The 19106-nt window shown below is 40.1% G+C and overlaps 1 protein-coding gene across 6 annotated transcripts in view; it reads left to right on the forward strand.

The window, feature by feature from the left end:
• Nucleotides 1-17381, forward strand: part of usp54a (ubiquitin specific peptidase 54a) — a 74997-nt gene extending 57616 nt beyond the window's left edge. For 5 of the 6 annotated variants that reach the window (XM_016497448.1, XM_016497450.1, XM_016497449.1 and 2 more), the window contains 14 exons: nucleotides 425-574; nucleotides 3983-4151; nucleotides 5334-5513; nucleotides 5881-6063; nucleotides 6340-6877; nucleotides 6955-7091; nucleotides 8235-8393; nucleotides 8588-8707; nucleotides 12292-12433; nucleotides 12744-13639; nucleotides 14113-14240; nucleotides 14393-14530; nucleotides 15143-15359; nucleotides 15877-17381. In XM_016497448.1, coding sequence (XP_016352934.1) covers nucleotides 425-574; nucleotides 3983-4151; nucleotides 5334-5513; nucleotides 5881-6063; nucleotides 6340-6877; nucleotides 6955-7091; nucleotides 8235-8393; nucleotides 8588-8707; nucleotides 12292-12433; nucleotides 12744-13639; nucleotides 14113-14240; nucleotides 14393-14530; nucleotides 15143-15359; nucleotides 15877-16436 — 3717 coding nt within the window. In that variant the 3' untranslated portion in view covers nucleotides 16437-17381. The remainder of the gene's footprint in view (nucleotides 1-424; nucleotides 575-3982; nucleotides 4152-5333; nucleotides 5514-5880; nucleotides 6064-6339; nucleotides 6878-6954; nucleotides 7092-8234; nucleotides 8394-8587; nucleotides 8708-12291; nucleotides 12434-12743; nucleotides 13640-14112; nucleotides 14241-14392; nucleotides 14531-15142; nucleotides 15360-15876) is intronic. The other variant, XM_016497454.1, reaches the window with a different exon arrangement.
• The last annotated feature ends 1725 nt before the right edge of the window (nucleotides 17382-19106 follow it).

Raw genomic sequence — 19106 nt, forward strand, 5'->3', positions numbered from 1 at the left:
CAGGAGAAAGGCCCTCGCCTTTATCCAGGTCTTTCAGCAGGTCAGCCTGGTATGCCTGGAGCACCGCCATCGTGTGAAATGAAGCGACAGCCTGACCTGCTGCTGCATATGACCTGCCATTCAAGCGAGATGTCATTTGAAGGGGCACGGATGGCAAGGAGGGAGTTTTTAGAGACGATGCCTCACCCATAGAGAGATAGCTGGCTAGCGTCTCTTCTACAGGGGGCCGACTTGGTACCGAAATACCGGGTCTTTTGACAACACTACTTAGGACACAGGTTCGCATTTCACAAAGTACTGTGTTCATGTTTCAATGTGAAATGTAAACCGTTTTAAAAGGCCCAAACTAGAGATCAAGAGTGGTGTGTATGTATGTATGAGAGGTGAGTAATAAGTGATCTCTCCTCCTTCGTTTCACCCATAGCTGTTCTACCGAGTGACAGAGGACAAGGCCAAACAGGCGGAGCTCTACCTGGTGGGCGTGGTCTGTTACTATGGCAAACACTACTCTACTTTCTTCTTCCAAACCAAAATCCGCAAGTGGATTTACTTCGATGACGCTCATGTGAAAGAGGTAATCATCTTGCTCTGTCCACGGGAAGTTTGTGTAGAATCATTAACTGGGATAGACCAATGTGTTGGCTCCTTATTTAGCAGTGCCCCACAGGCTCCCAGCATGTGGTGGGTGAATGTATGTGTGACTTTGCTCCGTTAGTGCTTGTGTGCTGTTTTACATCATTCGACAGTTTGTTGACTCACCACTTATGAGTCTGTGTGTTAGTCTGTGTGTGCAGGTATATGTACACATGCCAGTAGCTCAGTGTGTCAATAGTCATCAATGCACATTTAATATATGGTCGTAACATAAAGACATAATTGCACAACATACATAGCAGGTGAACGTCAATGAATGGTTATGCGCAAAAATGGTGACCCATACTTGGAATTAGTGCTCTGCATTTAACCCATCCAAAGTGCACACACACAGCAGTGAACACACACACACCGTGAACACACACCCGGAGCAGTGGGCAGCCATTTATGCTGCGGCGCCCGGGGAGCAGTTGGGGGTTCGGTGCCTTGCTCAAGGGCACCTCAGTCATGGTATTGAAGGTGGGAGAGAGCGCTGTACATTCACTCCCCCCACCTACAATCCCTGCCGGTACGAGACTCGAACCCGCAACCTTTGGGTTACGAGTCCGACTCTCTAACCATTAGGCCACGACTTGTGCATATATATATATATATGTATGCGCACATATAGGGCCTAAACCTAAAACCAGCCAAAAAAATTTTTTTTACCAGCCATGAAACTCTTTTTGCAAAAACAGCCAGTTATGTTACTACTACAATGACTAAACATATTTACAATGTTTTTAATTTGTCCTTTACTTTACTTTCAAGAAAAAAACTATCAGATTTATTGATTTATCTTTTTTTTGTCCCTAAAAAAACCATGAGGTTCTCGTCCTTTGTATGTTTTCAGCAAACGGAGCAGGCCATCGTGTTACGCCTGTTTCACACATACTCCGTTTGCAGTGCATATGTGGTGCGTATTTTTTTCCACTCCCATATTAACGGATTAGAGCAGGGCTATTCGATTAGCTTCATTTGAGGGCCGGATTATCAAACTGAAAATTTGAAGGGGGCCAAGGGGGTGGGGGCCGTCCCGATCTCTTTCTGGGGGGACCTATAAAATTAGAAATTAAATTGAAATCTAAAATCTATAAAAGGTTAACATTAGTGCTGTCTGTCAATCGATTAAAAAATATTAATCACACATTTTTCTGTAATTAATCATGATTAATTGCATATTTATATTGTAATAATTTCACATTGAACTTCCAAATTAATGTAGAAACAACATCAAGACAGTATATTTTAAATATGTTTTTAATGGCATCTATTTACTAAGTAAGTAGCCTATTATTAATTAAGTATTGACTTAAAGTATTGAACTATTAAATTAACATTTAATAAGCTCTGAAATATTAAATGATTTTAAAACAATCTTCACATAAACATATAAATTGTATATGCAGAAACTATACAGAGTAATCTTTATTCAAGCTACAAAAGTTAATCAGCGACTAGAGCAGTCGTGATTTCTCTTTTTCTTTTGTTCTTTGATTTACATCAATGACAGACTTTGCGTTTACTTTAAAAGCAGTGCTGTCTCTTTAAAACCTGATGCACATGACACGGATCTGACACATATCTTATTTTCTCCAAACTCTTTAAGGTCATTTAAGACTTTGTAACTGAAGACTACATTTACGAGGTAACTCGCCAAAATACATATTTTGACACAATTGTGTGTGTGTGTATATATATATATATATATATATATACATAAACATGCATCATACATATATTTCTTTTGCTCTCTGCATAACTCTGTATACATTGGATTGATTTTAATAATCTGAATGTACTTGAAGTGTGCACCAAACATAAATTCCTATAGGAATATACAAGAATCAAATCGGGACTCGGTATCGGCAGATACTCTATACCAGGGGTGGGCAAACTTGGCCCTCCCAGGTCACTTTCCTTCAGTTGGAGTTTAGCTCCAACTCTAATCAAACACACCTGAACCAGCTAATCATTGTCTTCAAGACTACTAGAAGGCTACAGGCAGGTGAGTTTTATCAGGGTTGGATCAAATCTCTGCAGGAAAGTGGCCTGGAAGGGCCAAGTTTGCCCATCACTGATCTATACAAAGACTTGGATTGGGCGCACAAAAAACCTGATCAGGACATTCCTAATAATATTAATGTTATTAAATACAAAAATTTGATACTATTTTGCTTAAATAAGAAATAAAACAATGTTTTATAATGTACAGCATGACAAATGGATATTAATTTTGAGAATTTCTGAAGAATACATTTAACATGTTACATTTTTAGTATTTTTAAAAATTAACTTTCAGTAAGTGTTAGATGACCTCAAGGATAATCTGAATATAAAAATAGAGTAAATGAGAATGCTCAATTAAATTTTCATTATCAGCTGATACTAATCAATAAACCAGGGATCCTCAAATCTGGCCCACGAGATCTACTTTCCTGCAGAGTTTAGCTCTAACCCTAATCAAACACACCTGAGCAAGCTAATCAATGTCTTCAGGATCATTAGAAAATCACAGGTAGGTGAGTTTGATCAGGGTTGGAGCTAAACTCTGCAGCGCATTGGCCCTCCAGGGCAAGATTTGAGGAACCCTGCAATAGACTGATATTATCAATATATTGTGCATCCCTACTTTTTACATTGATACGTTTACTGTATAATTTCTGCAACGGTTGAAACTACTTGGAAAAACATAATGTGTGTTATGTCACTCAGAGTGGTGTGTCATTCCCTTAGTTCTGAACTTGCAGAATTTTATCTTCATAATAGCAGTGCTAGACAGTTGCAAATTAAGCAGCTTTTTCTGTGGGGTCTGGCAAGCCTATGCTGACCTGCACGTGAGCTGCGCAGAGCTCTTACATTAGCCCTCTGAAAACATGGATATCCCATTATTGTTTACAACCCCAGCTGGACAGTGGCAGGGCGTGGCCTACAGAGAGAAACCGCCATGATAGTCCACCGCAACCAAACACATACACTAAAACTCACTCTCCCGCTCACATGTTCACGTTTTCGTGCATGCTTGTCTGTTACTGCGGCTCGCTCGGACATCCTGTCTGGTTATGGAGGGAGCGTAGAGAAAGTCGTCCATTTGGGAAGATGGAGTCAGGGTAAGATTGGTCTGAAAATAATGGAAACATGTCAGGCTTGAGTTTCAGTTTCAGCCTTGTTATTCAGGGTATCCAGAATATTTCAAACAGGTCTTTGCTTTTGTTTAGTTTTTCACTAGGTGAGAGTAATTTGGTTGAGCTTTTTAGGGACTGATTTTTGAAAATCTGTCAAATGTATAATTTAAACTGCTTTAAAATTATACTCTCTCAGTCTCACTCTTATTTTCTCTCTTTCACAGATTGGGCCCAAGTGGAAGGATGTGGTGTCCCGCTGTATAAAGGGGCATTACAAGCCGCTGTTGATGCTCTATGCTGACCCCCGGGGGACGCCAGTGTCAGCTCAGGATTTGGCTTCACGCCTAGACCTACATCACTACACAAAAGCATACTACGACAGTGAGGATTCAGGTGCTTGTACACCAGCATAAGGCCAGTTTACTGGGCCAGTTTGTTTCTTTGCATTTCTTTGGTGCACCTTCAGGGGGAAGTTCTAAGCAGTGAAGCAAATGTTAATTCATAATAAAATGAGTAATATTTCAGTACTAATTATAATAATTATGTCTATGCATTGCATTTTAGACAGATTAGTGGAGTTTGCTAAGACTGTCACTGTAAAAAAAAAAAAACATCCTGTTAAATTTGCTGTAAAGAATCAGAAGCTGTAATAACCATATATTTCATTAGGTGATATAATGTCAGTTTACCAATTTACTTGAACTACAAAAGTCTGCTTTTTACCATAAAATATACTGAAAAGCACTGTGATAATATTGGTGGTAGTAGAGTACATTGTAAGTGACCTGTCCATAAAACATCGACAATACTTATGTATAAATGGGGCACAGGGTTATACCCACAAAGACAAAACAAATCAGTATAACATACAAGATAACAAAATAATGCAATATATATTGACATGAAATGTAACGCAAATCATCCTAATAGACATTATGTAGTCAAAATTTAAAAGAAACAAAACTGTTTAAATAATATGTAATCTCATGTGATGTGTCATGCAGGGACTTCTAGGAGTGCCTTTTTACTGTTTTTCTCCATAAATTATATAGTAATTTATCATTTTAACTTGCAAAAACCATAAGTTACTTATAAACAATTTACTGTACAATTAAATATAGTGCAATGTTAAACCATTTATTGTTTTTCATTGTATATGGTAAGGTAATTTACAGTTAACCAATTAAAAATTACAATAAACATTAAATTAAACATTTTTACAAAGTACAAACTATTACTTCGCAGAAGAGTTAAGTGTTGTGCTACAGACATGCATGATGCCTCATATTCTGAGACTTGTTTGAGGAGCAGTGTGCTGTTAATTTTCTAAGCTTTTGGACTTACAGTTTTACTGCTTGACAGACAATAAAACAGCAGAAAAAAATCATATAAGGCTGAGCTATATCTAAACTTTGGAATGGGCTTCTTTGACCTGAGTAAACATCCACCCAGAATACCTAGATGTGCCTTGTCACCTCTCAGAACTCTTTTTGCCAGTCACATTTTTATAGCAGTATGGGTTCTCCAGTTTGTAGCGTCAGTGATAAGCATCACATCTTCTGTTTGTTTTGTCAGGCCGTGAGCCGTCAATTTCCAGCGACACACGGACAGACTCCTCCACAGACAGCTACAGCTATAAGCATTCACACTCCCACCACGAGTCTATGGCTTCCCACTTCTCCTCTGACTCCCAGGGAACCGTCATCTGTAACCCAGACAACGACTCTGCCTCCCACAGCAGCCTGGAAAATACAGGTACGTCAGTATATACATTCACCCTAGAATCAAACACAGTTTAGACACCATATTAGGTATATTGACATTGAGTCGATCCATACAGTAGTTAACTTAATGTTATCTGTCTTATGCCCTGCTTAGGGCTGCACAATTAATAGTCGATCTGATTTAGTGTTATTTATCAAATTGCAAAGGCTTTGATATAATTACAGTGCTTGAGTGTTTCAGAGTAAAGCATGGCACTGTGTTCATTTACACATGAGCAGCTCATGATCCAGTGTTTTCAGTATCTCGGAGGGCCTAGGTTCACAGTAAATGTGCGCCACCTGTCCTACTCTTCTACAACAACTCAAACAGTGACTTTTGTTGTTATTCATTTGTGAAGGTCCTGACAGCGATCCAGTGCGACGCCACACTCTCAGACAAGATGGGGTCTCAGACAGAAAGGGAGGAATTTTGGACAGGAAACGAAGTGCCAGCAGGCCCCGAAAATTCGAGGCCCGGGGTGATTCAAGGAGTCGTTGCGCTAAGACAGATGAGGTGTTGTCTGCCGGCTACCACAGTGAAGGTATGCAGTTAAACAATATAATGCTGTCACCACACCACAAACATTGCGGTGTTATTTTATTGGAAACCTGGTTAATAATCTGTAACTGTGTCAGTTGATTGATTCTGACAGATCATTAGTGGACTGAGTAGCATGTTGGACAATAAATGCGAGCTGCATTAGTCATCGCTGTTGCTTGTACTGGCTGTGTTCAGTAATATTAGCTTATGTAAAAATAACATTCCTCCTTCCTCTTTTTTAAATATTTTTATGATTTCCTCTCCCTCTCTTTTATAGGCGAGACTTTAAAAGAGCAGCAGGTTCCTCGTTCCCTACCTAAACCTAGCTCCAGTCGGCTTCGAGACTTTAAGGAGACTATGAGCAACATTATCCGTAATCGGCCGCTTTCCGCATCATCCTCGGGCTCTGTTGGCCCACCCGACTCCACCATTAAGGCCAGAGACTGGGAAGCTGACAGCACCAGCAGCGAGTCCAAGTCCAGCTCCTCTGGAGGGCGGTACCGTCCACCCTGGAAGCCTCGTCGAGAGGCCCTCAACATCGACAGCATCTTTAGCAGGGATCGCCGCAAGCAGGCCGGGTATAGTCCGCTAGGAGCTCTCTTGTCTGAAGACCCAGGGCCTCAGGGTGAATTGGCGGCCTCAACGGGGCAGACCACCTTTCGAGACCTACCGGGACCCCTGAGACGAGGATCAGGGCAGCCCCCACGGCTTATCCAGAGGATGGAGAGCGGCTATGAGAGCAGTGAGAGGAACAGCAACAGCCCCGTCAGTCTGGACATGCCTGTTAGTGAGGGCGCCAGTAATGGCACGCACAGGTATGATGCAAAAAATCTTGTCAGAACTGATAAGGATCTTTGTTAGCTCCTCATTCATCTCTCTTTTTGTTTTCCAGCTTACAAGAGGGAGGAATGAAAAAGCCTCCTCCTGATGTCAGCCCATCATGGAAGACTGTCACCAAATCCAAGAGCAGCAGTGCCCTACTACAGAATGTCAAAGCATCAGTCAAGGGCAGCAGTCACATGAGTTTAGGTGTGTACAGTATGAATGTGTGTTTATAGTCATCATACAGCCAACATGTGGGCAATTTCACCTGTTCTTTACCTTACGGTATTTCTAAATGTTTAAACTAGGTGTCACATGCCCTTCTTGCTGTTTCAGTATATGAACTTAATATAATAAGCAAGCAGTATTGAGCAGAATCAGCTGCAAAATACATCCTGTTCCTTTCTGTGAAATGTTATCTCTGCATACCTGTTATGTAAACTGAGGAACATGAGTCTGCCCTGGGGAACTATCAACTGCTATATCTGTTTGTGCTTCTCCATGTGACCAGAATAGATGCTTTTGGTCACCACCTACTGTTTGTTATATATGTAGAATTTTGTGCATATTAAAACTATGTGCCGCTGATATCATACTGCAAGGCTTAATGCACAAATACAATATTTTGACAATGCATCCATCTTTTTTTCCTATCTATTTGCTTAGGACTATGTTTACATTAATAGTAGAGATTAACGTACATACCAGAGTTATGAAGTGACAGTGGTGATCAATCACAATAATTGCATGATATTATATTTTATATTATTGAGTGGTACCTTTGGTCAGATTGGGTGTAGTTGAGACAGCAGCTGTCTCAACCATGGTGAAAGAAGAAAGATTCCGAATTAAAAAGAGAATCAGATACAATGGTTTTTATGTGAGCAGTCTTAGTTTAGTATTAATCATGTGATGTATTCTATTTATTAATATTTTCACTTTAATTTTTGTTTATTTGAGTAATTTTGTGTTTTTGACATTTAAATGTTTTCTTTTTAATTTATATTTCAGTTTTAGTAGCTTTAGTACTTCAACTTAGACTTATTTCAATTAGTTGCCGAAGCAAAAAAAAAAAAAATTCATTGAAAATTTTTATTTCAGCTTTGAAATTACCAAAAATTATTTATAGATTTAGTTTTAGTTAACAATAACAATACTGCATGTAAGTCAGATGACATTTGAAAGTTGAATGCCAAAAAAGTTTTTGCTGCTTACCCTCATTCAAAAAGAGCTCATATATATGTCCAAGGTGTCAGTAAAAAAACTGAATTGGTTGACTGTGTAAATGCAACAATGGATTGTCCCAGACTGTTTCCTTAATATTCTCATGTTTGTGTTTGTGTGTGGCAGGCGAGGGCCGCAGTGAACTGGATGAGCTACAGGAGGAAGTAGCTCGCCGGGCCAGGGAGCAAGAGTTACAGAGGCGAAAGGAAAAGGAGAAAGAGGTGGCCATGGGCTTCAATCCCCGACCCAGCAAGTTCATGGATCTGGATGAGCTCCAGAACCAAGGTGAGGCGTCAGCATGCCGTTCAAGGGCGAAGGGAGTGGTTCGGTCTCCGCATGCATTTCCTTGGGTTTCTGCTGTGGCTTATCCTTTGGAGCTTGGGACTGTGTGTGTGTGTGTGTGTGTGTGTGTGTGTGTAATGCAGGTGTGCTGGTTTCCATGCTGAATGGCGCTGTGCTATGATGTTTGTTACCTGCAGGGAAAGGGGAAGGCTTTGAGAGGTGTGTGTTGGAGGCAGAGTCTCTGTTAGACCAGTCTCTGAGATTGGAACAGGCAGGAGAGGTGGCCGCTGCTCTGTCTGTGGTTAACGAAGCAATGTGTAAGTAATCCTGCCCTTAGCCTGCTGCTGCTATCACTTCTGCCATGTGTTTGTGTGTCTGTACATCTCTGTGTTTGAATGTGTTTGTTTCTGTTTCCATATAGAAACTCTCACTAATGCAATGCTTTCATACACTAGATAGCTGCATTTTTACTATATATTACTGTCTGCCTTCAGACAATAGTAGGGTCATGGTTTAAGTCTGCATATACAGGGGCCAACATGCCTTGGTATTTCGAATATTCTGGAGTTTGGCTGTGAGGTCATAATGATACAGGCCAGTTTGCCTGTAACCATAGAAACCCACCAGCAGCCATAAAGAAGTGCAACCTGGGCCCAGCGCTATGGCAACCTTAATGAATTCCCAGCGTGTAGTGTATGATGTACACTATAAGTTCTGCTGTATTTTAAATATAGTCAATGCTAGTCATGTGTGATCGTGTTGAGATCTGCATCAGCTAATCACCTTGTCCCTTGGCTAATAAACAAAAATTGTTGACCTTTGTTTCAGTTCCAAATCTTATCTACAGCACTGTCACCATTTTCTATTGCAGTTATTGAAATCTTTTTAAATTTGATCATCTTAATATATTTATTACATTTAAACATTAGTGGTCGAATTATATGGGTTTTTCAATACAGTGCCTAGCATGCAGCCCCTTAAACAATGACTATATTTACAATAAAGCACAGCCACAGGCAAGTGTTTTAAAGTAACAGGAATTGACCAGAATCTGGGGGCCCCGATTCACAAAACATTCTTAAAGGGGTCATATGATGCGATTTCAAGTTTTCCTTTCTGCTATTTTATTCTTAACTTCTAATTTAAGAATGAAGTTAAGAATATTTTGTATTCCAAAAAAACATTTCTTAATGTTTATATTTTTTCTTAAGATTGTTATAAAGACAACACTTAAGAAGGATTTGAATTCTTGAAAAGGATGTTCTTAAAAACCATCATAAATACCAGCAATAAGTAAATTAGGGACCTCTTTTTTAATTGTATAATTTTGACATAAATTGTAATTTTGCAGCTTTCAGCACATACAAAGATTTTCTTGTGGGCAATTAATCTGAGCATATGCTTATTTTATTTATTTATTTTTATTTCGACCTCATAATTTTTAATCAAAATGTCATAACATGACATTTTGAAAATGACAGACATCTCTGTGGTGAAGGATGTAGGACTTATCCAATCAGTTAGTCTGCGTAAACAATCCCCTGCAAGCCTGTTTATTCTGCCTCCACTTATATTAATTAAAAAAAACTATTTAAAGGGATCCCTGGGTATTAAGACTTGTATGGCTTAATATAACGTAAATGACGTCTCTTCCTGAAATATGTAGTAGAAGACCCATTAAAGGGGTCATATGATGCGATTTCAATTTTTCCTTTCTCTTTGGAGTGTTACAAGCTCTTGGTGCATAAAGAAGATCTGTAAAGTTGCAAAGACTAAAGTCTCAAATCCAAAGAGATATTCTTTATAAAAGTTAAGAGTTAACCACGCCTACCTAAAACGGCTCGTTCTAACACGCCCCCACATACCTACGTCACTGTGTGGGAAGATTTGCATAACGCCGCCCAAATGTTCACGCAAAGAAAGAAGGCGTAACTTTTATTCTCGCTATAGTATTGTTGCAGCTGCCGCCATGTCGTGAAGACGCTGTGTGCTTCGTTGTGAAAGTTAAACTACTTTGTTTGGTCTTCCAAAAGAGGACGATATCTACTTCGTCATGCCTAGAGCTGATCTGTGCTGGTCGCTGAGGAAATACATCAACTTGGATGTATTTGGATGTATATATGCTGTGGATCGCCGGATCGGCTTTCACCTATGAGGCGCCGGGATGGACAAAAGTGAAGCGAACGCGGAGAGAGAGAGAGAGCGACAGTTCGCGAGAGAGGCCAAGTGTGTCCGAGAGAGAGCGATGTTATTTTAAAAATCACGTCGTTTTATACATATTTTGGACTATGGGGGCGCCATTATTCTGATGACGTAAAATGGTTGCACTCGGTGAGCTACTGCCGCTACCTGTTGCTAATTTTAACACAACCCAACTCGGAATAGACAACTCGGAAAATAAAATACTGTTATGATGACCACAGCTACTGAAAGAGCTTACAGGTGGAGATGGATAAGCATAGGCTTAAACCAAATGCTGTACCATCGATTTTTCCCCACATGGAGTCTAAACGCCCCGGATCTCGAGGAAAATCTGCGCTGAGAAACTCCTCTAGCGGCCGCGCGTCATGATTAGCGTCGGCATGTTTACAGGATGACATAGCGTTTCTCAGCCGTTTGTAAGCTCTTTCAGTAGCTGTGGTCTACTAAAAGACTCAAAGGCATCAGGACTAAAGTGGAGTGAAATAAGAAGCGGGTCTTTAGGAAGTTTTATTCGTCCATAGGCATCTTCCCATTCTTTTCTCCTTTTCTTGTGAAGTCTTGCATTGCTTCTCTTGTTGCCCTTCGACTGACAATTGAAAAACAACCAAAAGTCAAACAATGTGATATCGTATCAGTATTTTATTTTCTGAGTTGTGTATTCTGAGTTGTGTTGCGGTAAAAAGCCAAAGACTATAGAAATAAGCGCCAGTAGCTCACCGAGTGCAACCATTTGACGTCATCGACGCAGAATGTACTGTGCACATAAAATAATGGTGCCCCCCATAGTCAAAAAACCATGTCGATTTTTTAAAATAACATACATCTTTCATGGGGTTTCTACTATATATTTAAATAAGAGACACAATTTACGTTATATTAAGCTATACATGTCTTAATACCCTGGGATCCCTTTAAGAACTTTTTAAGAATTGCACTTCTGAACATTCTTACGAACTAGGAGACATCACTTCCGAACATTCTTACAAACTACTTAGAATTTATCTTAAAAAACTTCTTAACTTCTTTCTTAAAAAGATTTTTGTGAATCCAGCCCCTGGGCTAGAACTATCAGTTTTCATAAATGTCAATAAAATGCTCTGTGTCTTTCTGACTGAGATTGATGTGGAAACCGTTTAATTACCAATGTCATTTTACATCTGTCTGTCTTTTGTGTGTCATACCCTGAGGTTTGTCATTTATGTGGTGACCATATGCACGGACACACACACACACACACAAACACTCTCACATCTTCCATGGCCTGGCCCCTGTGTGTTACCTACACCTCACTCCCCCACCAGCCTCACGGTTTCCAGAGCCTCTGTAGGGCTGGGTAGATTGCAGCTCATATGATGGGGAAAGAATTCTGTAATTATTTATAACTAATTATACAGAGATGCGGTGTTAGGCTCGTGTAATTTGCTTTTTTTGTGTTCAGTGGCTGAACTACAATTCATTTTGATTTAAGTCAACTTTATTATAATTTAATAATTTTGTGCTTGAGAGAATTTAACATTTGTGTAAAGGAATTTACTAGGTTCCCCATCTTCCCTATTTGTGTGACCCTCCCCTCAAGACCCTTTTCATTTCAGTTATTTGTAATGTGTGTTTGCATGCGTCCCATGACTCAGTTCTTTATTTTCTGCATCTGTTTCATTTTTCTTTTAGCCTTTTTATTTATTTATTTTTTGCGTTGTAGCTAAACTCAGGCATACCTTGCATGAGAGCAGCGCTAACTCTCAGGGCAGGATGCAAAAGTGCATGAGGAGAGCACGAAGTCTGCAGCAGGGCATGCAGCAGAAGCAACAGGAGGAAGAGAAGCAACAGAAACAGCTCCACAGGTACCTGCTGCTGGCTGCAGTTGTGTATATGTGTGTGTGTGTGCTCCAGGAGCCCTGCACACAAGAAGAGGAAACATGCATTGTGCCTAAAAATAATAATCATCAATTCTGTTTTAAGGATTGTAAGCTAGGTTAGTGTAAGAGATCATATTGAAACGAGCTGCTCAGGTAATGTCACGTTGTTAGAGAGGCTGAAACAAATCTGTATACTGCATGGCATCCTCAAGAACTGATTCAAGATACTGACTCAGGTAGGTTCACATAATTTATTATCAGAAACTCATTGTTATTTTTCATGTTCTGCATTTAGTGAACAGTCTGTCCCGGTCCAAATACTTCTGACAAATGTTAAAGAAGAGGATGAGAAGTCCGTTTCAGAAGATGCATTAAGACCACCATCAGCTGTCCACATGAAACCTCAGTCTACAAATAAACCGATTTCTGAAGCCCCTGGCCCTCCTGTCTCCTACCATACAGACACACTTTCCCAGCAGCAGGGCAATGCAGGGGACAAGTCCAGTCCTCTTGCTGTGACAGATAATGGGCCGCAGTCACACACGTGGGGTCCCAGAGACCCTGTAACCACCACAAACTCTCTTGTACAAACTGCTAGTATACGCAGTTCTGCCACTGTGCCTGTGATTGCAGTGAATGGCTGCGAGGCTCCTTTCAAGTCATCAGTTCCGCTCAATATGCCCTCTAGTCCATCTCATTTCAGTGCCCGTCAAACACCTTCCATCTCTGATCACTCCAACTCTGGGGAAGGACTGCAAAACCCGCCTCGTCCTCAGTCTCTCCATGGCCTAACCCACGCACCCCTCAGCCACACTTCTGATGCCTGTCAAAAATCACTCCCGGCACCCTCACGTAATTGGTCCTGTCACAGTCTGGAACGTCCTGATGGCCGTCCTACAGAGATGGAGTCCTCCCCGTACTCTCCATCAGACCTCCGCTCCCCCTCATCCCCCTGTCCTCCGTCCCCATCTTCACCAGCACTGGATCAGCATCCAGCTGGCCCTATGCCCGTAGAGCGATGGGCAGAGAATGTCAATCGATACTACAACTCCCAGAATTATGCATGGTCGGGATGTGGCTCACCCTGTGAGGAGCTGTCAGAGCTGGACTCACTTTATCAGGCCAGCTTGAAGGCTCCCAGCATGCCCCGAGCCCCACGGGGACCCAGCCCCCAGCTTGCCAACAGATCTGGTAATTTTGAACAAGATCTCACCTAGGTCCCATATATCTCTTTATACATTTTTTATATATCTATATACATAAAAAAAAAAATAATAATAATAATATATATATATATACATGTGCATCTCAATAAATTAGTATGTCATGGAAAAGTTCATTTATTTCAGTAATTCAACTCAAAATATATATATCTTATCGTGCTTGTTTGTGTGTTCATGTAGTCTTGTTACGCTAGCCAAAATGTGTGAGTGCGTGTTTTTCAATATAACAGTTTTCGCTGCTTTTGATCAAATATGTTCAACCTTGGTGAGCATAAGAGACTTCTTTCAGAAACATTAAAAATCATAATTATATGTTAGTGTATATAATTTGTATATATTTTTTACATATAATATTTTTTGTTCTAAATGATGATGATAATAATAATAAACACTGAGTTGTCCTATCTGGAAACTGGTTGTATAAATTTAGTGTTCTCCTAGGTCCCGCTGCTTCTCGAAAGCACAACGCTGGATTCTCTGCCACACTTGGCCGTTCCAAAACCCCCACAGCAGAGATCGAGAGGAGTGCCTACAGGACACCAGCATACAGCACTAAACCACTTCAGAAGGTGAGTTTGCATACCTGCATTATCTCAGTAGAATTTATAGTATTGATACATGTATAAGATCTGAGTATAATTGTCATTGCACGAAGTGAAGAACTTTCTTACTGTTAATGATGTGAAATGCTAATGCACTGTGTTGTTATGTGTGTGTGCAGCCTGTCTGCGCTGTGGCCTATAATGCACCACTGGGTGAGGATGAATCATACAGTGCAGAGAACCTGCGACGAATTGCTCGGAGTCTCAGTGGGACTGTCATCGGAGGACGGACTGATGTACCCCCATCTCGCAGCTTTGTGGGTGTCTCACAATTTAAAGTCACTTGGTCAAACACTCAAGCCTCATATTATGCTCTCAAAATACATTAGCACCATTTAATTTGCTGCAAAATTAGCTTTCAAGTACTTTTCTCAGTATTTATGAAATGATACATCATGGTTTTAGGCAGTGTGGTCTTAAATGTTTGTGACCTCATTTTAAAAGGGAAATAGTGCCACCTGGTGTGACTAAAGATAACACAAATAAACACTTTGGTATGTAGTTGTTTTCAGGTGGTGTCACTTCAGCTGCAAAACTATTTACAGTTATAACAATATTTATTTAGCTTTTTTTTTTTTCTTTTTTTTTTAAATCAGCCAGTCATCTCACAGACCTCTTTGAATCCTTCATGGACCTCCGGTAGTTGGCAGACTCCAGTTTGAGAACCACTTATGTATTGCTTAAGTTGTTTTTGTTGTTTTCATTTTTATAATTTCTATAATGTGTATGTCCATTGTCCATCTATTCTGTAATTACATTTTTTGTCATTTATGTCCTTGTCATGGTGCTTATGGGAACTCGTATTATTTTCATGCCTCCTCCTCTCTCATCCTGTCATTGCTTATATTTTTTTTATTTCTTTCATAAAGGACCCTCATGTCTCCAGGATCTCGAAGCATGTGAACGTGCAAATCCCCACACGTCACTCCAACACCTCACTGCATGTTTTACCCTCTCCTTCCCACGATCCTCCTGTGTTCCCTCATGAACTGCAGCCCCAATACCTTCACCCAAGCCAACGCCACCACCCCGCCCCTCCATCACACCTCCACCAGCAGACACTGAGGCCCTCTCATGGACAAACAGGTAACCATCTCACCCCACTCGCACTTTCAGCCTCCATGTAGCGGACACAGATGCTTGTTTTCCCTCTGTCTGCAAGAGGCTGTCATCTTTGTTGTCTGTGAGAGTTTTATCAGTTTTGTTGTTAAACTAGTCAAAGGACCTAAAACACTCTTGAGGTTGAGCTTGATGATTCATCTTGCAAGATGAATACAGTTGGTCTATTTAACAATTTCCTGTCCCTTGCATTAGGGCTGCATGAACAATTTAAATTATTTTAAAATGTGATTTATTTTATGATTATTATCAATATGACTATAATTAATAATATTATTATTATGAAATTAAAATATTGTACTAATCACAAAAAAAAAAAGCTTAGCTGTTCTGAATCAAGCAAAACACATTTATATAATTAAATCAGCCATTGTGATTTGTTAATTGCTCTAAACTATATCAAGATTTTGATTTATTTCAATTGCTCTACACTGAATGCGTTATTGCTATAAACAATTCAAATCTTCTTCGCTCCTCTCTGCAGGAGATTGCCAAAAGGCCAACAAGTTTCTGGCTGTGCTTGACAGGGGTGAAACGTTCTCCCGTGAAAACTACCACAATGTCGCACTGAGTTACGGCACCCTTCCACGAGCCCTCCGTAGGTCAGTTTCATCTGGGCCTCCTGTGCACCAAATGAGGCCGGGACCCCCAGCGGGCCCGGGGCCCCGGAACTACCCTGACGCAATCTACGCCACTCTGTCCCATTCTCACCGCACTACAGCATCAAATAGGACAATGGATGGTTTTTACAGACAGCCCCACCAGAAATCTGCTTCAACCGCCCCGATCCCGCATCACTCCAGCCATCATCACCCACACCTAGAGCCACCGACCCAACCCTTCCGCCTCGATGTGCCCCCTGAGAGGGACTGGAGGGCTGCTAGGGACTCTCATGTCTTCCCCAGGATAGAACCACGTGGTGGGACATCCCGTGGCCCTCCTGTTTATATCTGTGGGTTGTGCAAGCAGAACCCAGCTGAGCCCACTAGAAGCTACTGCCAGACCTGCAGAGCCCATATGAACCACTACAGGAAGACCAGCTGAGTCATACAGGAAATGCATCCTTCAACGTACTCATTCTCGGATTTGGAAGTAAACGTGAGAGCCCATGCCAATTCTGTGAAGCTCTTCACACAGCAAAAAGGAAGTTCTTGTTAGCTGCTTTGGCTAAAGTGAAAGACAATGATGTTTGACTCATATGTGAATGTGGAGTGCTCATGTTCTAAAACCATATTTTAACACAGCTGCTGCATTTAAACACTAAAAGGAAGATGTCAGCTCTCTGCGCTTTTACCTACAGTAAATGTTTCCACTGCTAATTCAGTTCGGTAGAGTTAAGTTCACTTTAATTGGCCACTATCTCAGCACAAAGCTGTGAAGAACAGAGCACTTTGCTGCGTGGGACGCTGCATCTTAACTGATGTAAACACAAAACGCCAAGACTGGCAAACTTTGCCTGCTGATATACAGTGTCTGCTCCGTATATGCACAAAATACACTTTTGTTTCCAATTAGCATTCCAAGCTAACCTTACTTAGTTCTGTGATTGTAATTTAACTATGTTAACTCAAGTTTAGTGCACTTCAGAAGTGTTAAGTTAGAAGCGTTCCTCTATTGTAACTTCTCCCATTTTTATGGGAAAACAATGTTTGTGTAACTACTTCATTTAGAGGGCTGTAACGTGTGTGCAAGTAATAAGAGGTACATCAGATTCCTCTAGTGTACCAACAGTCAACTTTCAACAACCTCAATGGCATTTGTGTCGATATTTTTGTGAACAGTATTGTTCTGCCTGATAGTAGCACCTACACCTGTTGTGATCTTTTTTTTTTTTTACATTTTGTAGTAGCAGCAGTTTAACTTTTTGATTTATACAGTATATCTTACATTAACTGTTAAGTGCAAAACATTTTCAGGCTGTTTTAAGACTTAAGAGATCGTAGACAGAAGGACAGAACATTCTGCAGTGCCTTGGTTTGCAAAAGGTAACGTAACTGGGTGCCAGTGTCCATTTTATAGATTTTCAGTCATATAATAATGCTTATTATAGTAGTGCTAAATTCAAAGAATTGCAGTTCTCAATTGAGATCATTTCAGTTTTTCCCCCACTGGAGAATAAATGATTTTTATATTTATTGTATTTAATTTCTTAGATGCATTTGAGGAGGATCTTGTGGCTTGAGATGGTTTGCTAGTTGAAGTCTTATACATTGAAAGTGTTGAGAGTGTCTGTCAGCTATTAGCGGAGTTTGACGGTACAGTGTGCCATTCCATGGAAATGAAAGTGTTACCTGCTCATTCTAGTGAACACGAGTAGTTTATATTGAAAAAGGGCCAAACATTTGTTTCATTTTAGAGCATGGCAAATACCTCAACCAATCACATGCGCTCTTATTTTTATTTGACCAGACCAGTTTTGCATGTACTATGGTTTGTTAATCAGGACCTAACGGTGAATCGGAGTGCCTCTGCATTAAATTCCCATTGAATTATCTGAAGCTTTTTTTTTTTTTTTGGTTTGGCCAATATGCAGTGTAACACTGCCCTGGTGTGATTACTGACAGAACAGGGATCTGTGACTGATTTACCCTTCCTTCCTTTTTTCCGAGTTGAAATACAAACAGATATGGCAAAAAAGTGTGTGCAGATATTCAGTCTTCGACCTTAAGAACAGACGGGTTCGGATTTGTTGTAAATGCTCTGCTAGAAATTAAACTTGTATTTTTGCAATAAAGTTATATTGAGCTCCAGTCAGGAGCAGAACGCGCTACCTTTTTTCTGGCTGCCTTTTTTCTTTTTCCAAAAAAAATTGTCTGTCTGTCCATCCTATCTATCTGTTTGTCCATCTATCTAGTAGGGCTGGGTAAAAAAATAACGATATTAATCGATTCTCTTTTTTACGGAACGATATCGATTCCTAAATCCCAAGAATCGATTATTGTAGCCTGTTTTCAGTTAATGGACGGAACGTTGAAGGGCACTTCCCATCCAATAAATCGCAATAAGCATTGTGCTTTGGGGCTTTTAATATGAAACAAAGTCTCCGGTTTCAATTTATGTCTATTGTATTGCAGTATTTAAACAATAAATGCAGTTTTGGCACTGTTTAATGTGGAATGACAGATCGCTGTAGCGCCTCAGTTCAACAGACGCAGCAGCGCGAGGCGCACGTGAACTGATCGTCTCCCCCACATTAATACAAGTTTCAACAAAATAATCATGACTAAATATCCGAAGGTAAGTTAAGAGAAAGAGTACAACTTTACAATCTGTATCCTGTCTCATGTAATCGCTCAATCAGTGTTTCCTCCGCGCAAAGATGTCAATATAATATACTGTATAATATATACAATATAATATCTTGTAAACAATGTCACGTAACGTCACATTTACCTCAGAAAAACATATTCGGTGACCATAAACTCATTAGTAAGCTAGAAAAATAAACTGTAGAGAGGGGCATTTTGCTAAATATATGCGCCACATAACATATTCATTATAATTTTTACTGTTCTAATGTTTAATTTGTTTGAATAAATCCGTCATTTTTTATGACAGCCACCATTAAAATTTTTATATATTAAAAAAAAAACGAATTGAAGTAGAAATATTAATATGTAATTGTAACTTTATTATTTTAAAATTTTCATTGTGTAATTTTAACAGTTGTATGCTATAGCTTACAAATCAGTTAATTTTAACCTTCAATATTAT

This window comes from Sinocyclocheilus anshuiensis, unplaced genomic scaffold (genome assembly GCF_001515605.1).
Source record: "Sinocyclocheilus anshuiensis isolate Anshui unplaced genomic scaffold, SAMN03320099.WGS_v1.1 scaffold1224, whole genome shotgun sequence".
In the NCBI taxonomy this organism is placed as follows: Eukaryota; Metazoa; Chordata; class Actinopteri; order Cypriniformes; family Cyprinidae; genus Sinocyclocheilus; species Sinocyclocheilus anshuiensis.